This window comes from Neopelma chrysocephalum, unplaced genomic scaffold (genome assembly GCF_003984885.1).
Source record: "Neopelma chrysocephalum unplaced genomic scaffold, ASM398488v2 Primary Assembly neopelma1_82, whole genome shotgun sequence".
Classification (NCBI taxonomy): domain Eukaryota; kingdom Metazoa; phylum Chordata; class Aves; order Passeriformes; family Pipridae; genus Neopelma; species Neopelma chrysocephalum.
Window position 1 is genome coordinate 4778409 of NW_020897744.1, and position 20686 is coordinate 4799094.

Below are 20686 nucleotides of genomic sequence, written 5' to 3' on the forward strand. Positions count from 1 at the left end.
TCCTGTCTCCAGAAAAATCTGGGCTTCTGCCTGGAGAAACAGCCTACCAATAAAGGCACTGCTTGTCCTAACCTGACCTCAGTCAACAATGAAAAAGGCATCAAAGCCTTGCACTTGTGCACCTTCCCAGGCTTGTCTGCTCACAAGTTTCAGTGATCAAGGCTCATTGCTATTTCTACCAGCAGAGAGCTGCCTTCTCTTGGGCACCAGCCCACAGCCCAGGGTAAGTGTGTCAGTTTATCCTACATAACTGGTAGGATCCTGCTTGGAATCGCCAGCCTAAATTTCTGAACGACTATTTTAAACCAATTTTGGCTGCAGGAGGAGCAGTTGAAGAAAGATCCTCTTGTTGCAATACAAACCAGACCTGTTCCAGCATAGCTTAGGGTGGAGGAGCTGCTCACCTCTATCAGCTTAACGATGTTGATGTGGTCCAGCTTCTTTAGGATGGCTATTTCCTGATAGACTCTGTCCAGTGGTGCCATGGGCTTGGGCTGCTCTCCAGAGGATGCTTTCGACCCTCTGGGAGGAGGCCGACCTGCAAGTGTGACAGCAGAGTGAAGAACTTCACAGGATGGGCAGCCACTGGCCCCTCTGCAGGTACCTCCAGCTGTTCTGGAAGATCTCATCCCCTTGTTCTCATCCCAAAGCATTACAGTCTCCCACCTGGAACTGAGATTTCCAAGCCTCATTCAGACCAGCTCCTCCCAGCCTGGTCTGGGGGGTCCCATGGCCCAGCCAGGTACTATCCCAGGGGGTAGGAGAGCCCCTGGAAGAAGGGGGACTACCCTGCCTAACTTCCAGCACTTAATTAGGTTCATAGATGGTGAACATGGGAAGAGTCACCACTTCAAAGAGACTCATAAAAATCAAAGCCAGGACTCTAATTACTGAGTGCATTGAATCTCCCTGGGGTTGTACCTGCCCCTTCACTACACAAGTGGCGTTTTAACCAGCCCCAAACCACATGGGCAGCTTTCAGATGAGGCCAGGTTCTGCAGTCCTTGCAGACAATGCTTCTACAGAGAGATTTTCCTGGCTGAGAACAACAGGCAGATCTCTAAATGTGAGATACCCACGTGGAAATCCGTACTGCTTCAAGAGCTTCTTTTTGGAGAGGACTTTCATAGCCTGAAGGAAGAAGAAAAAGCAGTGTTAAAACTGAACAAGAGCCAAAGTGCACATTGCTGAGACCTGGAAGTGTGCTGGGCATCAGGGACTGGCTCAGGTCTGCTCCTCAACTTAGAGAAGACGTGTCCTGGTTAGTGGTGGTCACAACAGACAGACACTGACCCAGGCTTTCCTAAAAGCACTGCTAACTATTTTTTCATTCATTTTTTCCCATAAAAAATTAGGTGGTTTTGATTTATTTTCAACTGGACAAAGAAAAAGGAGCCCAGTTTCTGCATTTGGGGCAGAAGCTTGAGGGAAGAGGGGGGTTCCTCCAGCTGACCTTCATGTACCTGCTGTTTTGGATGATGCTACAGCCATGCTGCAAGTCAGAGCCACTTCAAGGCTGCTCCACCTTATGTTTTACTTTGCCAGAGGGTCTAGGAAGCAAAAGAGCTGGAGTGTCACAGCCATAAAGCTAACACCCTTGGAATCTCCATCACAGACCTGGAATAGGGCCAGGACACAGCCTGCCTGGGGAGGCCCTTTGCATTCCCAGGGGGGATTTTTTGCCCCATAAACCCTTCCATGGTTCCAGAGTGATACAGAGCAGCTGCAGTGTGACCCAGCACCATGCTCAAGTCCACGAACAAGACACTTGGTGGGCATCCATCCCTGCACCCTCAGACACAGTGAGGACAGCCCTGGGCAGGGGCCTGGCAAAGGCACAGGGAGGGAAACAGGATTTTGCCAAGGGCTTCCCTCCCTTCTCATACCCCATCACATGCTGGCACTGCTGAGGCAGCTGAGGTGTGGGAGGGGGTCAGGGTAATTTTTTCTGCCCTCCAGTTGGCATTAGTACAGTGGCAAAAGGCAATCAGAATTTAATAAACAGTGCCTGTGCCTCCATCTGCTCTGTGCGTTAATAACCTTTTTGGAGGGCCACTCAAACAGCCCCGAGTGCCCCAGCAGATAAATATTTCATGAGAAAGCAGCTCATGGAACAATTTGCTTAGGAAAGCAGCCTACGCTCACAGAAGCTGGGATGGCCACTCACTCCTTCCCCTAGAAAGAGCAGTTATTCCTACTAATTAAGCCTCCAAATCTGTAATTCACACTGGAGTCATCCTAGCAAAATACAATTAACCAAGGACTCCTGCAGGACACAGTCAAATGCCAAGGAATTTTGCATTAATACCACAGAGGCAGGCTCACTGCACACTACCTGCTTTTAACACGTAAACCAGGGGCAGGGCACAGAAACCATTCCAGTGAGCTCCTTCCTGAGCTGTTTTTCCTGGCAGTGATGCCACCACGTGCCCCGGGATCCCCACCTCCCATCAGTGCTCCTGCTGCAGCCAGGTTCATGGCTCGCTGGAAGGATTGTTATTTTTGGTACTGATCCAGTGAAATCCTCTGGATTTGCACTCGTGTAATTGAGAAGAGACATTGTGTAGTTCTCAATCCCGCCTGACAGCTCCAAGCCAACTGTTGGGAGCGATGGTGTTGAGAGACAGAGACTCAGAAGTGCTTATCTTTCACTTAGCACAGCACTGTGTCCAACACAGAGCCAAATGATTCATGGTCTGCTGAAAGAGGATCCAAGATGTGCTCAACCACCTCCAAATACGGCCAGGACCAAGCCTGGAGGCCTTCCTACGCTCCCCACTTTTATCTCTCCATAATGAAAATTTATGAGAAAAATCAAAGGAATGGATACATCCATTTCTCTTTCAACTATTGCCAACCCAGGAGGAGAAGGCTCTCCTTGCTCCAATTCCATCTTGAGTCCTCCCTGCCTTCTGGCAAGGAGCTTTAGGAAGAAGAAAAAACAGAAGATGTGGTTTGCTGCTGAAAGCTCCCAAGTTGCATCAGTGCTTGGGGGACTCAGCCTGAGGAACTGAACCATTGCCACCAGCTATGCCCACATCAGGTTAGTCCTTCCCAGAATAGGCTCTGGAAGAGGCTGGAGGGAGCAGGAAGGTACAGAGAGGAGCAATAGCAAAGACAAGAATTGCTCTCAGGGGCAGAAATGGAGGGCACAAAAGCCACTGCTGTCACCCAAACTCCTTGAAGGATGGTATGAGGGGAGATGGGGGGTTACTGTATTGTAGGTGAGCTGACTGTAAACTACCACTACTGCTGGAGAAGAAGCACCAGGACATGCTTACACCAGTTTCAAAGCACCAGTACCTGCTATTGCACAAGCAGGGCTGGATCAGAACCTGTTCCACTGCGCTTACAAACTCAAAGAGGGGATAAAAAGCAAAGTTCCTCATGCAACAGGCCAGAGCCACTTAATTACCACAAGAGCAGAGAGGAGAGCATAGGGCTGTGAAGCCTCACTCTAATTCCAGGGAGCTGGCAGGACCAGGCTTCCTCCTGAATTGTGGCTGTGTGTAACAGGAACAACTCAGGGATGCTCCAGCAAACCTCTCCTTCCGGGCTCTCATGCACGACAGAGCCAAAGACATTTGTACTCACAGGCAGAGCTAATTACCCAGATAATGCCTTTCTGATAAAGAACCAGCTCAGAGCCAAGCTGAGGGATTTTCCCTTTGCACAGGCAAGTGTTGCTTCAGCCTCCTCAGGAAAAGAGGGAGCCTGGAGATTTCCTCCACACATGCCCTTGCAAACATCTTCCTTCCGACTATTCACGCGTGGCCATGGGACTTGACATTTCCCTCTGAGAGGCAGCAGGGACTGTGTACTTTTCTTTTATATATGTTTATTATCTTAAAGTTTACTGTTCTCCTCCTATCAGCCTTACAGCTGGAAACCACAGGGAAGCTGCCTGAGGGGAAGGAGATCCCAGGTTTATGGAGAGAAGGGATGCCTGGCATTCAGCAGCTTTCACAACAGTGAGACCACAAGCTGCTGGTGATGACAACCAGAAAATGGCCATTAGTTTTGGGAGGGAAGGGTGACAACATGATTGAGCCAAGGGAACTTACCACCTGTCCTTTGTGGTCCTCTCACAAAACTTAGGATGTCATTTTATTTGTTAACAGAGAGACCTGCATTGCAAGGGCAGAAGCCCTGGGCACAGTCCCTGCCTGCAGCTCCCAGGGGAGTGGGATGCCACTCAAAGGTTGCTATTACCACCTAAATCCTCTGCTAGTGCATGAGGGCATGCTGGGAATGCTGAACAGAACAGAGAGCATTTCCAGCCCTTCCTCACCTGTCCCTCCTCACAATGACATCCCTCAGATAAAGCGGCTGAGAGGGAAGCTCTGCTGGGAGAGAGGAGTGTTATGAACTGCAAGAAAATCCTAAACCAGACAGGCTTAGCTGCCATGGCCCTAAAATCCTGCTCCTGCATTTGTCACCTTTTGCCCCAACAGCAGCAGAATTCCATCAGCAGGCTGTGCCCCATCCATGCTGGCACAGCCTCCTGGAGTGGCCATGCTTGTCTACCTCCAGCTGTCTCCCTGCTCTTACTGCAGGTGGCCCAGCCCCTCACAAGCCCAGAGCTGAACAACACGGGGTGTTAGACAAGCCAGAGATCCTTTTCCTGGTCCTCACCATTCTGGAGCACAGCTGGCAGTGGTTCAGCAGCTGTTATGTGAGCAAGAGGACGGGAAACACAGGAGCTGTGCCTTCCCTTCCCAACCTGGATGGCAACCAAAGTGGATTCTCCAGGGGCTAGAAAGTTCAAGGCTTGCTGCTGGCCACCTTCTCCTCAGCAGCACTTTGTTCAGGCATTGCTTTCATAAACTTGGAAGGAATTTCTCCCCATCACTGGGACTTGGTAGAAAACAGCCCTCCATGCATAGGTACAAACAGAGACAGAGAACACAATCACACAAATCTTGTTTCTTAGGAAACCAGATTAAAAAAGGATAAAAAAAAAGAAACCCCCTGACAACCTACAACGCTATTGCCTTATTGCAGCAGTAGCATAACAAATGTCCATCATAACCACTTCTCCTTGCAAGCTGATTTAGAGATTGAAAATTGGAGGGAGACATGACCCGAGGCATCACAGAATCAAATTCCATCAGCACAATGACTCCAAACTAGATTTATGCCCAGACACATCTGCCTTTGCTTTTTATTTGCTGCTTTTTCCCAGAGCTTGGCCTTTTCTTTTTTTCCCCTAGTCACCGTCAAAGCATCTCCTGCAAACTGAGACACTGAAACCTTTCCAGTGTAAAGGGTTCCTTGGCAGAGCCCCACCAATGCTGCTGGAACAGCTGCATGTGCCCCAGGAGCAGCAGGGTCCTCTGCTCCGGGAGCCAGCCCAGCATTCCAGCGGGGTCTCCTCCTTGGAGGTCACGTACTTGGTGCTGAAAGTTCCATTTCCTTGGTCTAACACATTCCCAGCATCCGCTGATTGGAGCCAGCACACTTTTACAGCCCTCCCTGGCACTGGGGTTGTTCACAGCAACGAAGGGTAAAGCTCTTAGAAGCACTCTCTCATCTTTAATGGAAGGTAAAAAACCCACAAAGTAAACATGACCCATCTACATTTTTCCCAAATGTAGTGGTTGGATATTTTCTTGAGAGTTTTTCCTAATTCTAGGCCAGATCCAAAACTCACTAAAGCAGCAACAATCTTTCCTTTTGCTTCAAAAGGAGCCAGATTCAGTCCCTGGTACCTATAAACTCTGCCTTTTTGAAGAGAGCTACCAAAGGGCCCCACACCTCAGCAAGAATCAGGAGCCACACTCTGAATTATACTCCAAAATAAAGGTTTTTCTGCTCTCTTTACCATTTTGCTCCTTTTTATTGCAGCACACCAACTTAAAGACAATAAAGCAGGCAGCAACACTCTGACCTCATGATAAACCACTGCAAACATAAATCAGTTACAGAATCATCACATCACAGAATGGTTTGGGACCTTAAAGGAACCTTAAAGATCATGTAGTTCCAACCCCATGCCATGGACAGGGACACCTTCCACTAGGTCAGGGTGCTCCAAGCCCTGTCCAACCTGGCCTTGCTCACTAAAGACCAAGCAAGGGCAGATTTCCTCCAGTGGTGCTTTACACCACTGAGACAAAAAAAAAAACGTTCCAAAGCTAAATTTTAGGGGGAAAAAAACACACAGAAAAGGCCCTCTCCAACTACTAGAATCACAATTGCTTCTGCTAACTGCTGGTAGCAGGCAGGTCCATTAGGTACCCCCAGGGGGGTCAGGGTGCACTGCTGTGGAGCAGCTCTGGATGGGAAGGATAAGCAGAGCAGGATGGAAATTGTCTGACTCTGGGAGAGCACGAGGGTCAGGCACATGGGGCAGCGTGGGGAGCTCAGCAATCAATAGCCAGTTATGCAACTGGCACTATTTCTCTGAAGCTTTGAAAAGTCTGCCAGCTCCTGAGCTGGTTTAACGTCTCGGGAAAGCAGAGGTGTCTCCATCACAGCTCACACTCCCAGGAAACACAAGCACGGGCACCTGGGAGGATCGGGGGGCTGGGCTGTCTGCATGTGGCTGCAGCTGGGAAAGGGGGAAAGGTTCCACTGCCCCAGATGAAAGGGTAGCAAGTACGTGAGACACAGACTTTCAGCCTTTTGGCAGCAGTGCAGCCCCTCTCCCACATGCTGACACCCACTGCAATCAAACACGGGCAGACATCTCTCCATCTGCTGTAGAATTCCATACAGCTCCCAGGATCACCTTCACAGCCAGCTGGGATCTGGTTCAGACCCTGCCTCAAGCCCCCAAAAGGAAGATCAGGGCAAACCGAAGAGCACATCCCTGCAGGGCTGGCAGGAAGGGGGTCTGCAATACCCCATCCTGCTTTGGGCAGCGAGGCTGAAACACTGCCCAGGCACGGGAGCCCCTCCCGGGCTGCAGTACCTTTAAAGTGTTTGCTTAGATTAGAAACAGAGATTAAGTGGGGATTAACTAACACACACCCTGGCCACAGGCTTTCACTTTTGGCTTGGATTTGACCAGCTAAATCTACGTCCACGGCGTTAATGTGCATCCAAAACACAGACAGGAGCACAGCAGGCAACGCTGTCCCAGCCCCAGCTCTCCCCTGCCGAGCTGTGCCAGCTGCCCTGGCCGTCCTGGGCAGCCCACAGGGACAGCAACGGGATTCCCAGATCTGAAGGGCAGCACCAAAATGTAAGGATTACAATTTTAGAAGCAAAAATATTTTCAGCTGGAAATAAATGTGATTTATTGATGCGATGCATTCCCACCCTGTGCTGCTGGTCCTGGCACTGCCTGTGCTGGTGGGACAGATGGATCAGGGAAACCACGGCTGGCACCATCACTCTCTGCAGAACAAACCATCCTGCTGCAGGGCAGGGGAAGGAGGATTTGGAGAGCAGGAGAGACAGGGAGCCATTGGAAACACCAACCGCTCCGGTGCAGTGGTGAGTCAGCTTGGAAAGGACAGGAGATGGAAAGAATTGTGGTTCCTTTGCTTGGCCAGCTCCAGGGCACCTTGTCCAGATTTTTATCTCAACAATTCCATCCCTCATTTCAAGACATTCCTCCTGCGATTTCATGCCTGCTGGGAGCACAGAAGGGCTAAGAAATACCCACAGGCATAAAATTCCACCTGACCCCTTCAACCTGGGATGTCACTTATAAATCCAAGATTCAGGGAGGAAAACCCGCTGGGGAGTGGTGGGGAATGAGGATGCTTTACAATCCACAGCATATTCTTATTCCCCTTTGTACCAATGCCAGCAGGGACAGGGAACAGCACATGAGTCTGCCTGGGTGCTCTGATGGGCCACATTGGAATATTCACCCGCATGAGGCCACTCCACCATGGGAGTGACAGCAGGACCCTCTCACCAAACACAGAGTGGAGCAGCAGCTCTGGCAGGGCTGTGTTGGAGGCAGCAGGGCTCAGGTTCAACAGCACTGCAACCACCCAGCTTCTCCTCAGCCAATTCCTGCCCTTGGATCCATCAGAAACTGCTGGAAGCTCTTTCCAGAAGCCTCCAGGCACAGCCCCACACAGCAAGGCACTTTTCCTTCCTTCCAGCTCCTGCTCTCAGCCTGAACAAAATGAGCCCCTGGGCAAGCCCAGGGACACGAGCACATCTGCAGGCAGATTTTGCAGGAATCCCAGCTGGGATGGCTGGGATTCACCTGCCTCTGGAAGAGGAGGGACAGAGCAAGAGCCCTCAGTGTAAGCAGCCGTTCTGAATCTGAAACTCTCCAACTCTGCCCTTCAGCTCAGCAAGGGAGTCAAAAGCCAAGGTTTGCCTTCTGCCTTGCACCCTACACCTCATGCCCTGACAGTGAGGCCCCATTCAGTGCCCCCCAGGCACACCCAAGGGGGTAAGACCCCCCCCAAGGGGGCCTTGTCCAGCCAGGCCATGCTGTTCAGCACCTTTCTGATAAACGCCCCCGTTTCCTTACAAAACACGCCTGCTCGTTCCAGGCCAACCCTCCAGTGCACAGCAGGTGCTGAATACCACCACCCACACGCCTCTAATTTCAGGTGACCTGCTTCATAGCTAGAAAATGTCAAGACAAATCAGCAACACGCTCCTGCCTCCGAGATCCCTCCTGTTACATAAGGCATCCCACCCGATCCGAGCCCAGCACCGCACGCACAGAGCAGGTCCGTGCCCAGCAGGACGTTCAACTCCTTGCAAGCCACACAAATCAGAAGTGCACGTGCTAAAAGCAGCAAGGTAGAGGGGACCCAGCTCTCAGGGGGGTGAAGGGGAGTGAGGAGCAGCAGCAGCAAAGAGGAGCAGAGCAGGGACGCACTTACATAATACTTGTCGTCGTTCTCGTTGTAGGCCAGTTTCACAACGCCGTAGGAACCCTAAAAATAAACACCAATGGCACAGTCAGTTCAGCAGCTTCACCTTGGCTTCTTGCTGCTCAAGGCTGGTAGAGCACAGCTCTACACAGGGTAAAAAACAACCCTGAGGTCCCAGGCCACGCTGATCCCTGATCAAAGTCTGCAGGTGATGTGACCCCACAGCAAGGTTGTACATTTTGGCAGCTCTGTTGGGCATTGGAGGATTACATCCTTTTAGCCCATCACCTCCTGCCCTGAGCCAAAGCCACTGTGTCTGTCTCAACTCAAATATGGGTGGGGAGCATAATTTTCAAGTAGATATTTTTTGGTGCAAGTTTGGAAATTCTGCACAAACACCTTTTCTGTACTTCTGCAGAAAACCATCTTCAGCACAAAACCTCTCCATCTCTTGACAGCAGATGGACTTCAGTGATGACCAGTTGCCTGCCTTCCACCAACTACATGTTGCCCAGGCAGATGCAGACCTGGACTGCTGTTGCATCCCCAGCTCCAGTGATAGCCTGAAGCCAAACTCCATCCAAATCACTGTTTTTTCGCAGTTCTGTGTCAAAACTAAACATTTTATGCAAGTGAGACATGACACCATGGCTAGCTACCATCCCTGACAGATGCCTGTTGAATAAATGAGTGGGTTGAACACCAGAGCCTTCAATACATTTCTCTTGCCTTCACTAAAAGCTGGAATAAGGTCCTGGTCTCAGAGGAGACCAGTAAGCCATCTGGCTGATCCAGGAGCACACACAGCAGGGCCAGCAGACCCTCCACCAACCTCACTGTGATCCACAGGGAAGGAGGCAGGTGCAAATCCACCTGAGAGAAGGTCTCACACTCTCCTTCATACTTAAGTCAATGACAAAGGCTCTAAGTGGGTCTGAGGCCGAGTTTGGGATGGCATCTGCTGTACCAGCAGCAGTGGTACCTCCAGCCTTACTCCCTGCCTGCCAGCATAGCCCACGGCACAGATGGAAAGGGTGCCTCCTCCCACTGCCTCTCGTCTTGGAGAGGAGTCTGGGCTAATGAAACTGTTGGTGAAGGTCTCTGCAGCTCAGGGTGCAGTCCCTTCTGACTGCAATGTTCCAACTGCAAAGGCAGGTACAGCTTCCAGGCAGCACCACCACTCCTGGACCCATCTGCAACGGTGGCAGACGTCCAAATGTGCAGGTGTCTGAGCTGCTCACCAGCCCAGACCTCTAAATAACTTTGGAGCAATCTCTTATAAATCATTCTGCAGCTTTTAAACATGGACTAGTATTAAAGGAGCATTTCATATGACATACAAACTTTACCTAGTCCTGATGGGGACCAAACATCTGCCCTGATCTTATTTTTGTTTTTTGGGGTTTTTTCTTTAACTTTCCTTGTTGTGTTGTATTAATGCATCAAAGGCTCTTAGTGCTACATTTGGCAAGCAAATACCCTGGAAGGGAGCCAGCTTAACCACCTTCCGAGGGAGGAAAAATAAATTTAGATTTCAGAGGAAGTAGCTCCACTTTGACCTTGAATAAAACTTGCTCAAACTAATAAGGAAATAAAACAAACAACCCTCCCCCAAAACAAACACAAGTTGCAAAGACTTTTGGCCAGTGAGGTCCCTTGGGCTGGCACAGCCTTTCCAGCTGTGTGTGCACACACAGGTTGCCTGTGGCCAACACGACTCCAGTACTTACCTTGCCTATTTCGCTCTGCAGCTTGTACTGGTTTAATTGCACACAGTCCTGCAGATCAAAAGGAGAACATAATTAGAGTATTGGTAAAGGAAATGACTGACTTTGAATCAGGTTCAAGTAGAGGCAGAGTGCTAAATAATGAAAGACTTAATCTTACTTCAACTGGTGTATGTTACACTATAAGCATTGCTTTTTCTTTTTGACAGTCGAGGACAAAATAATTATGGGCTGAATTCTGATTCTGGTTGTGCTGGTGTAAAACCACCCCAATTCCGCAGCATGGCTCCAGGTTCAGCCCAGGGAGCCTGGCAGCAGCCCCATTCCTGGTTACATTGACCCTCTCTCCTGGACTGTGTCAGTACCAAGCAGGAAAATCCCCATGCCCAGCTCCCCAGGGCTCTCACAGCCTGGCAGCTCCCAGCACACACTCCAACCCCCAGCATCACAGCATGAGCTGTGCCCTTCCCAACATCAGCCTGGCAGACACAGGGACCTTCTGGGGCCGTGGATGTGGGTGTGGCTGCACCCAAAGGAACCCTCAGCTGGATCATGAACTCTTTTCAAGGAGAGCACATAAAGCCAAGCTCCTCTGCTATGGAACACAAACAATAGTGGATTCTCTTCAGCTGAGGGAATATTTGCTGTAATAAATCACCCCTGAGCATGTCTGATCTCTGGTGGTAAGGTATCCAGCACTGACACCCCAAGGGGTGGGAGATGCAGACCCCCAGCAAGCTGTGACAAGGGTGTAATGACGGGGTGCACCACAACATAAAAACAGTGCCAGATGCCTTCAGTCCATTTGTAAGAACAGGGGAGTAGAACAGTCCCTGCTCCATGCAGCATTCCCACTGACAGCAACACCCCTCTGCCTCTTGGGAAGCAGCATGGATGTGGTAGATAATAATTTTGATTTTTCCCCATCACCAACCAGAAAACACTCCTAACACAAGTGGTCATCACAGGGAAGAATTAAGAAAGGAGGAACTGATGACTTTTTAAGCCTGCAAGCAGTGGCTTCTCAGGAATACAAGGAATGATTAAATCTTCACCTTGTCGCCAGTGAAGGAAGTTTTTTCCACCTCTCTGACAGGGAAGAAGAGCCAAACGTGAGTAACGGGGCCACAGAAGTGTATTAACTCTGCTGCCAGAAAGCACACATCTTTCCAAAGGTAAAAACCAATCCATCAGAATGAGGAGCAACCAGAGGAGAAAGCATGACCCAGCAAATGCCAAGATGTAAGGCACAAGGCCACTGAAAGGACCTCCCTCCCCAAAGGAGGGGGCAGCATGCAGGAATCCAGGGTACAGGCACGTGGGGGACAAATTCCCCCGCAAACACCTTCAGCAGATTCACTTCCCAACACGAGGCCGTGCTTTGCATCGTGGTGATTTGCACAAATTAGGAAGGAGCATTTTTCTGTTATGTCTCCTGCCCTGGTTTTCCCTGTGCTCAGCTTTGTATCCCTCCCTCCTGTCCTGTGAAAACTGCAGTGCTGCAGATGGGGAAACACTCACTGGAGAGGCTGGGACGGGCAGGAAAAGCGACCACTCCTCCAAGAAAGCCTCCAACCACCTCACATCTCCTGCTCCTCAAACCAGCAAGCTTGCAACGACCAGGTCCTGTTATCAGGCCTCCTCCCCTGAGCAGGGATTACTTGCAGGAGTAAATACAGCCTTCTACATATAGCCACAGAGTTTTTGGTCTGCACTCAATACCCTGTTTCAAGCCAAGGTGGCATCTCTAAAGCACCAAGAGCTGCTTCTACTTGCCCACACAGTCAAGGAAGCCATGGTGGCATCTTTTCCCTTCATCCTCAAGGATCAGAGCCCTTTGTGCTGGATACAAATTCCCTCACAAAGCATTTAGTGCAACTGAGGAGGCACTGTGCCCTGTCCCTGTGTCCAAGGCACCAATTCCTTTGACTCTGACCATCACATTCCCACCACTCCTCTTACCTCTGGCCAGAAATTACCATTCTTATCCCACACCAGAGTGATCACCTGAAGCATCTCTCTGGTGTTTCACTGCTGCTTAAAGGAGCTTGTGAGCAACACCAGGCCACCCATTTCCAGGGGATGATTTTTTGAAAGGGGTGGATAAATACTGGGAGGGGAACACCCAGAGAGGGTCCAAGGGAAAGGCAATGCCAGGGTCTGCAGCACAGCCTCCCAGAGTTTACCCTCTCTGTCACCACATCCCAACCTGCTCCACACCTCCATCCCTCTCCCCTCAGATAATTCCTGGTGAGAAGTACCATCACTTCCAGCTTCTGCCCTGTTTCCAGCACTTGAGCTGAACACAGCAAAATCAAACCACATTATAGGTGCTTCCTACCTTTTTTTTTCTTTGCTGAAAGACCATAATTCACAGCTCAAGCAGCTCCTGCCACGTGTTGCTGCAGACTGGCAGGGTTGTTATTATGTTATTTGGTTCTCCTGCAGGAAGTGGGATAATTGTACAATTCCTTTATCAGAGAGAAACACCTATCTCTGGGCCAAGTGTTTCTTTGAGATAACATTGTACAATTCTCCTGATTTCATCACGCCAATGTATTTGCAACTGCTGATAAATACAAACAGAGCAAGAACCTTAATGAGATCCTTTAATGAAAAGCTGATAGCAAATTAGACTCAGTCTGTCCAAGTGTGCAATAATTGTTTTGCCTTAAAAAACAAGATGCCCCGTTCATTAACATGTCCAAGGTATTAGTCAAGAGAGGAAGGGGAGGAATTAATGCCACAGAAAACAAAAACTGGTCAAAAATCACAAAGCACAGTTCAGTCCAGAGCTCAGGCCTAATTCCATAAATCCACTGTGGCCACCACTGGGTGACAGAAATGCTGAAAAATTGAGAATTGAGCCTTTGCTGTCTCGGGGGAGATGCAGGGATTGAAAGGAAGAACTGGCACTGATTTCCAAAATAAGACATTTCTGAAAACAATCAGACTGCCTACACACATACATATATAATGGAGAATTTTGCCCACTAAAAGAAGCTAAATTTATCAATCTGAAAAGAATTATAATTTTCAGCAATTCAGAAACACACATTAAAGAGAAGCATGGGAGAATAAAAAGTGGGAACTAAAAGCCAGTAATGAAGGAACACTGGTTTAAACTCATCCTGCCTGGAACGGGAAGCGAAAAGAACTTCTAAAAACAGAAAAAATGAAAATAAAGGTCAGAAAATGGGTATTAAGGGCAGCAGTGAATACAAATTAGAAAGTTTTTAGGGACAGAGAAGGACAGACAGGAAGACCAGACCTCATGGAGGTAAGAAAAATAAACAGATTTTTAAACAACATCCAAACCCAAGTGCAAAACAGAAAGCCTGACACTGCTGCAGGAGCACTGGCCATGGCTGGGCACAAAGCTCAGCACCCACCTGGGATCCCAGGGCTGGATGCAGGAGCCTGGGCACTCACCAGGTCTCTGGAATATCACTGGGAGAGTGGCTCAAAAGGGGGGCTGGGACCAGGGGGAGCAAGGCAGCCCCTTTCCAGCCCCTCTCCAACTGCAGCTCTGGGCTTTCTCCTTCTCTCAAACCTTACCCTTGGAGGAGTTGGAAATGTAACTTTATTTAAAGGTTAATTAACCAAAGGAAAAGAAATTAGCAATGCCTGTAGGGGAGTCTCCTTTGAAGAAATGTTTTCCAGGTATCTTTGATCTTTCAGGAGAGCTCAGGTTTGAGCACCACAGTAAGTCCTCTAGAAGAAATTCCTTTGTGGGACTTGAGGGGCTGGGAAGGGGAAGCTCTCAGCCCATGCTGAGAAGGAGCTCAGTCCCCACCTCTGCCTTGTTCTGCTTTGTGCACAGAAGGAAATCACTTTATGAGGAAAACTGGGCAGCTCCCAGAGACTGGAGGAGTGTGAGACCTGGGTCAGCCCAGCACCAAGGCACTGCCTCTCAGCTCTCGACACCAGTTCCTTCAAACCTTCGGTTGGCCAAACAAGCAGGGGGCTATGACAACAACATGGAAAGCCAAGGAAAGAAAGGACAAGGAAGTGATTTATTTTCCATGCCTCTGTGGTAAACCACGGACACCAAGCCTAGGAAAATTCCCTTTGTCAGCTCATCCTCCTCCCTGCATCCCCAGGCCAGGAGCATCTCCAAGGAGGGAGAACACACCAGCCTGACTCATCCTCTCCACTCCTGCTGGAGCACACAGAGCTCCAGCCCACGGCCACGACCTGCAGAGCTGCCCAGGCAGTGGGGAACTGGAACAGCCTCCTACTGATCCCAGAGGGTGGAGAGACCACGTGGACAACAGGGGAGGGGAACTGGGATGCCAGGGAATGGGTGGATGCAGGGAGAGAAAGGGAACATGTGAAAGGGAAAGGACAATTCAGCCAGAAGAGACCAGAGAAAAGACAGTATAAAGCAATTAACTGTGCAGGCAGGTCTGGGGAGAAAGCCTGGAAAAAGACAACTTTTATTTTTCTCCTAGCCACTCTCCAAGCAAGACTTTTCTTGGCTGCCTAAAGAGGTTAGTTTGGGATGACAGAATTAAAAAAAACCCCACCAGCACTGCACTTTCAAATGCCACTTTCCAACAAGCAGCACCTCTCCCCTCTCACAGATCAAGCCTTGCCATCTTAGATGGGACAAGTTCTGTCAAACACAGTCACAAGACACCCACCACTCTGTACAAACACCTTTGGAGTCCTTTCCTAGGACATACAAGCACTGGGGCATCATCTGGGCAGCACAGCAGAAGCTGCTTTTAGCAGCCTCAGGGAAATCCTCTCCTCTTGCCTTGCTGGCAGCACTGAGCAGGAGCTGGGAACATCACATCAACAGAGGCAAAATGGGCCAGCAACCTAAACTCTGGGGCCTGTGCCTCAGCTCTGCAGCTTTATGTACCCTTAATGGCTTCAGCTTAATCACTTCTGTGCCACAGCTAAAGGCAAAGCCATTCCCTTGTTAGAGAGAAGCACTGATAGGCAGCAAAGGCAGCAAGAAATCCCACCAGGCACTCCTGCCAGAGAAGGCAGCACTGAGAACCTTCCAGGCCATAGCTCATGAATAATCTAAGAAAGGAGAGGGACAAACAGGGAATTTTTAAAATTACAGATGAATTTTTGACAGAGGTATGACAGATCATCAGGTCAATTAAGCACAAAACAACGCTGCCAGAAGAGCAGAACAGGTTACTTCTCTTGCAGAGTCAATACTGCAGATCCAGACTTAGCAGTGGCTGCAAGACACCAGCAGCTGCCAACCTTTGTGCCGGGGCAATTGGCTAATTGGTGGCTCTCCCTGGTCGATAGGGAACAGTTTTTGTGCAATACAACAATCCCCAGCCCTGCTGCAGCCCTGCCAGCCCAGGAGCCACCATCTTCCTAAAACCAAACCCAAGAAGCACTCGGAAGAAGGGTGTTTGTGGTATCGGTGCCAGTGACGGGACAGCCCAATTCACTGCCTGCTGGTGGCACTGGATGAACCCCCTCTCAGCACCACAGGCTCAGCTTCAGCTCTTGGCCCTCTTGATCCCTGGATAGAAGTTTTCCTCCCAGCCTGTGAACAAGTATTAAACCAGCATTAAAAAGCTCAGCAGCATCTCTCTCAGAGAACACAAGGTTCTTCCGTAATTCATCAGCAAACAACAGAACGTTCACCTCCTGCTGGAGCCCCACATTCAGTCTCCACATATCACATCTCTCCATTATTTCTCCAGATCAGTCCAGGGTACAGCATCACTGACAGACAGGCAGGGAGCTGCCATCCTGCTATCTCTGGATGAAGAGGGACGCGGATTCAGTCCGAGATGGCTATCGGCGTAACAGGAAATTGTGACAGGCAGCTGTGCCATCCATCCCTGCTCCTGATGGATGGTCCCTGATCAGGTGCCACTGATAAAGCTCGAATGCTCCTCAGTTTCATCTCCAATTCTGCACAGCCTGTGACTGACTCGGGCAGCAGCCACGAGCTGGATTGATGGATGCTCTGCCTCCTGGAAGGCACTGGCTGATGGTGGTGGATACTCGATGCAAGGAGAAAGGAGTAACTCCAAAAGGGTTTTAAGCAGGTGAGAGACTCGGACTGGAATACAAATGTGCAGCTTGCCTAGAACAAGGTGTGTCACAGAGTCATTTGCAGGCAGGCCAGGGCAGTGTTGTGACCAGTGAGCTGGATCTTGTCAGAGCAACCCACCGCCCCCCCTGCTCACTGAGGGTCTGCACATCAAAGTGATCAACAGACACACACCAGCAGCTGGTAAGTGCACCGTGACTGTATTTCTCATCACCGGCTTATTTTATCCCCAACAGGACCAAAGCCTCAACACAGAGTCCCCAATAACTCTCAGAAGCCCTGACAGAGAACAGACGATCTGCTCTCCATTTCTCGCTGAGTCCCCTGCTGTATCTCAGCTGTACAGCCTGGGTTTGGACTGGCAGTGCCTCTCCCAGCCATGAACACAACAACCACTTAGCAGGCAGGACGTGGAGCTGGGCTGTGTGCAGGCTGCACACACCGACACTTACTCAGTGCCCAGCCTCAAACTTCACCCTATAACCAAACATGCATCTTCCTTAGTCCTTTTGCTGTTCCTTAGGGGATACAGATACTATCCCTGTAAGTTGGGAAGAAGCAGCACAACTCCCCAGAGCACCTCTGTAAGGGTGAGCACCCACCTCAGAACAAGCCCAGTTCTCTCCCAGGCTCCCCTCCCCTCCTACCACAGCAATTCCCCATTAATATGGATGATGGTTTCCAATGAGAACAGCTGGGCTGCACCAGAGCAGGGCTCTAACAATCAAGTGATATCAAAGTGACCATTAAAAAGGCAGCACTGCGTAAAGAGCTGCTGCAGGAGCAGGGACGCAAAGGCTCCACATCTGCATTTCAAACTCAGCATTTCCCAGCCCTAGGCAGTAACTATTGCTCCCCAGGATGCAGATGCTGGGGAAGAGGATGGAGTACTTTGAATTTCCTTGCAGATGGGAATGTGCCAGTCACACTCGACCGCAGTTACCCTGAAAGGTTTCAGACAAGCCTCACTCCTGGCACAGTCACAGCACTGCAGGATGGGAGAGCTGGCACTCAAGTCACGTCCTGCTTCCAAGAACTGGCTCCTTTCCCTCCCTGCCTCCCTTATTAAAGCATATGGCTGCTGTCAAAGAAGCTGCAGTCTCTGCAGTGCACCTTCTGCAGGTAACCTCTGATCAGCTGGGGATGCATCCATCCCACTGCTAATGTGACTTGCACAACTGCCCAGAGGACAGTGGCTGATTTGGTCGTGCACAGCCCCATCCTCTCAGATGTGCAAGGAGAAAACACCCACTTCTCAGGAGGGAAACACTAAGCCACACACTAAGTTTAAGCTCCAGGCCACTTGGACCCACATAAAAGTCTAAACTCCTGTGATTTGGGTCCCTGTGTTGCTTCAGGCTCAGGATCTTCATCCTGACACTGGGCAGTGTGCTCTGAGCAGCCCCTCTCTCTGCTCCCTGTCCTCCCCACCACAGCACATCACAGCACTGGGAATCGCAACCAGCAGCTGCTTCCATCAAGACACTTGACCACTGACAGTGTGTCACATCTCCAGGACAGGTGTGGTACCAGAAGAGCAGGGGGAAGATGGATGGCAGGAACAACCACAGCCACCCAGACACTCCTCTGAAGGAGAAGGGGGTCACAGCCCTTGGTTGCCACTGCTGTTACAAATGCTTTAAAGACAAAGGAAAGCCCTGACAGGAGCAGGAAACTCCAGTGCATTTAAGCTCTTTATAAAATTAAATCATGCCTTCAATTATGGTAAAACACAATGGGAGATACATAATCTCCAGAAGTTTAATTCCATAAAATACCATCAGCAAAGCTGCTGTGACTGATGAATTCCCAAAGGGCACACACAGCAGGGACACGAGAGCAGAGTCATTTGGCCACAGCCCTTTCTCTGAACAACCTGAAAGACCTTCTGCCTTCTACCATGACACAACACACCTTAACAGGACCATCCCAAGCAGGTAATGGCTGAAGGAGCCAAATGTCAGGACCAGGGTTACACCCAGCAGAGGTCTGGGGGATGGAGCCATTCCAAACCAATACGATCCCTGGTTCCAGGGATTTTTTTCCCCCTTAGAAATAACAGTGCTTTCAGATCTACTGCTCCAAAAGACTGCTCCCATTACCAGTTAAGAAAGACTTACCTCATCTCTACCCCACAGCTGTAGGGGAGAACATGCCTACCTCAGAATCTGAGATGGAGACCCGATTGGACTCTATTGTTGGTCTCCTCATTATACGTGGTGATGGTCCTGTGGCATAAGGACCACAACCTGGGGTGTTGCTAGAAGCCAAATAACCTCCTGATGATCTTTCCTGAAGAGACAACTTCCTACTTGATAGACCAGGTCTAGTGGGAGGTCTCTTGGGAACGTGCCTCAACTGGGCATCTTCTGACTGTGGGGAAGGCAGAAGTTCATTGATTCCCATGTCAGTGTTGACTCCATTTCTTTGGATGTCCTTTACATTATCAGAAAACACTGTGTCATTTTCTTCACCGTTATCTTCACCATTTTGGTCACTTCTGTCTGGGACAACAGACACATCTATGGCTGCGACCCGCTCTGCCAGTTCAGTTTGTGTGTCCGTGCCTCCATCCATGGCATTTCCTGAAGAGTCCCCCATCGCTGTGTCCGGCTTGTATGGTCTCAGATGGCCCCGTGGAGAGCAGCAATACTAAGTCTCACAGGCAGCATAGGGCATGGAGGAAAGGCTCCATGAAACACCTGAAAGGAAACACAAACAGAGCTAAACTGAGGACTAATGTTCACTCAATACAGACATAACCGAGACAGCCAACTCTGGCTTCTTCCAGCACATGAGAAAGGGAAGGCAAAACACTGGCAGGCTGTAAACAAGGTGCAAACACTCAGAACAAAAGGCACTGACCTTGATAGAAAAGTGATAAAGATGAGATTTTATCTGATGTGCAACAAGTGACACAGCTAAAGAGAACTTCTCCTTCTGCAGCCAGACCAACAGCCAACCAGAGCTTACAGTAACGGGGCAAGTGCAGCTGAGGGTAAAGGACTGAACTCTCGACCTCTTGAATTCTTATTTATAGGATACAAGAGCTCCTGGCATGTACCCAAACCCAACGGGCATAACAACAACTCCATGGCCATTTAGGGCTCCCCAGTAGTCTCTCTGTTGCCCTGTAGGGCCTTAGAAAGTGTCACAGAAGTGCCTGGAAGTCAAGCCATGCCTGGTGACTTCCACACTGTAATTTGCAATTTAGTCAACAGCAAAAGCAGAATTTAAAAGCCAACCTGGTTCCAGGGTTGCCCCTGGCCCCCCCCAGTTACAGCCTGTGTGCAAACACACATTAACCTTGCTGCACACCATGTATAATATCTATATTGAGGTGCAAATCAACAATGCTTAGTGATTACAGCATGGGGGAATCAGCTTTTCCCTGGGAAAAGATCTACAGAACACAAAAGTGCAATACAAAGCTGAAACTGCTGCATAAAATCGCTGTTTCCTGGATGCTAGTTTCAGTCTCAATTTAAAACAGATTTCAGTCTCCTCAGCACAGTCCAGAGCAGGAAATGATCCTCTGCAACACATGGCTCTCAACCCTTAATCACCTCTGAAGATGCAGCACTGCATCATCTCATCCCTCTGCCCAGTTTCTGGGGACAGTGGGGGAGAACTTAGCCTTACTCACAGCATCCTGGCCTGCATCCAGAGAATTCCAGAGTAGGCTTAACCCTGAAATATTGCAACCTTTGGTTCTCTGTATGCAAAGCAGGTTGGGCATAAAACCCCTGCAAGCCAGGTGACACTTGTATCTACATTTCATTTACATGAGGAAAGGGTGGGAGTGAGTCCAAAAAGCCCCATCCAGCATCAGCCTGGGAAGACACCACACTCTTGTCAAGGAGCACAGGTTAAGCCGGGCTCAAAGCTGCCCAGCAATGCTCAGTTAAACACGCTAGAGTGGACTCTGTGCCCCACAGCAGCCAAGCTCAAGCAACCTTTAATATCAATAAGAAACTAAATTAAGATCTGGATGGGAGGTTTCACCCTAGGTGATGTGCCAGTCACAGGGATGCACCCTGGGCACTCGGTGTCACAGAAAGAAAATATCCAAATCTAAGATGTTCCTCCCTGCATCCCGCTGCTCATCCCCTTTTCCCTTT

General features: G+C 49.7%; 1 protein-coding gene across 3 annotated transcripts in view; it reads right to left on the bottom strand.

Moving 5' to 3' along the window:
• The window catches only part of CAMKK1 (calcium/calmodulin dependent protein kinase kinase 1), a 92932-nt gene that overhangs the window by 35926 nt on the left and 36320 nt on the right, over positions 1 to 20686 (bottom strand). For all 3 annotated transcript variants that reach the window (XM_027690931.1, XM_027690933.1, XM_027690932.1), the window contains exons 2-6: positions 18726 to 19267; positions 10529 to 10576; positions 8808 to 8861; positions 1080 to 1131; positions 405 to 538 (exon numbers count right to left, since the gene is read on the bottom strand). In XM_027690931.1, coding sequence (XP_027546732.1) covers positions 405 to 538; positions 1080 to 1131; positions 8808 to 8861; positions 10529 to 10576; positions 18726 to 19166 — 729 coding nt within the window. In that variant the 5' untranslated portion in view covers positions 19167 to 19267. The remainder of the gene's footprint in view (positions 1 to 404; positions 539 to 1079; positions 1132 to 8807; positions 8862 to 10528; positions 10577 to 18725; positions 19268 to 20686) is intronic.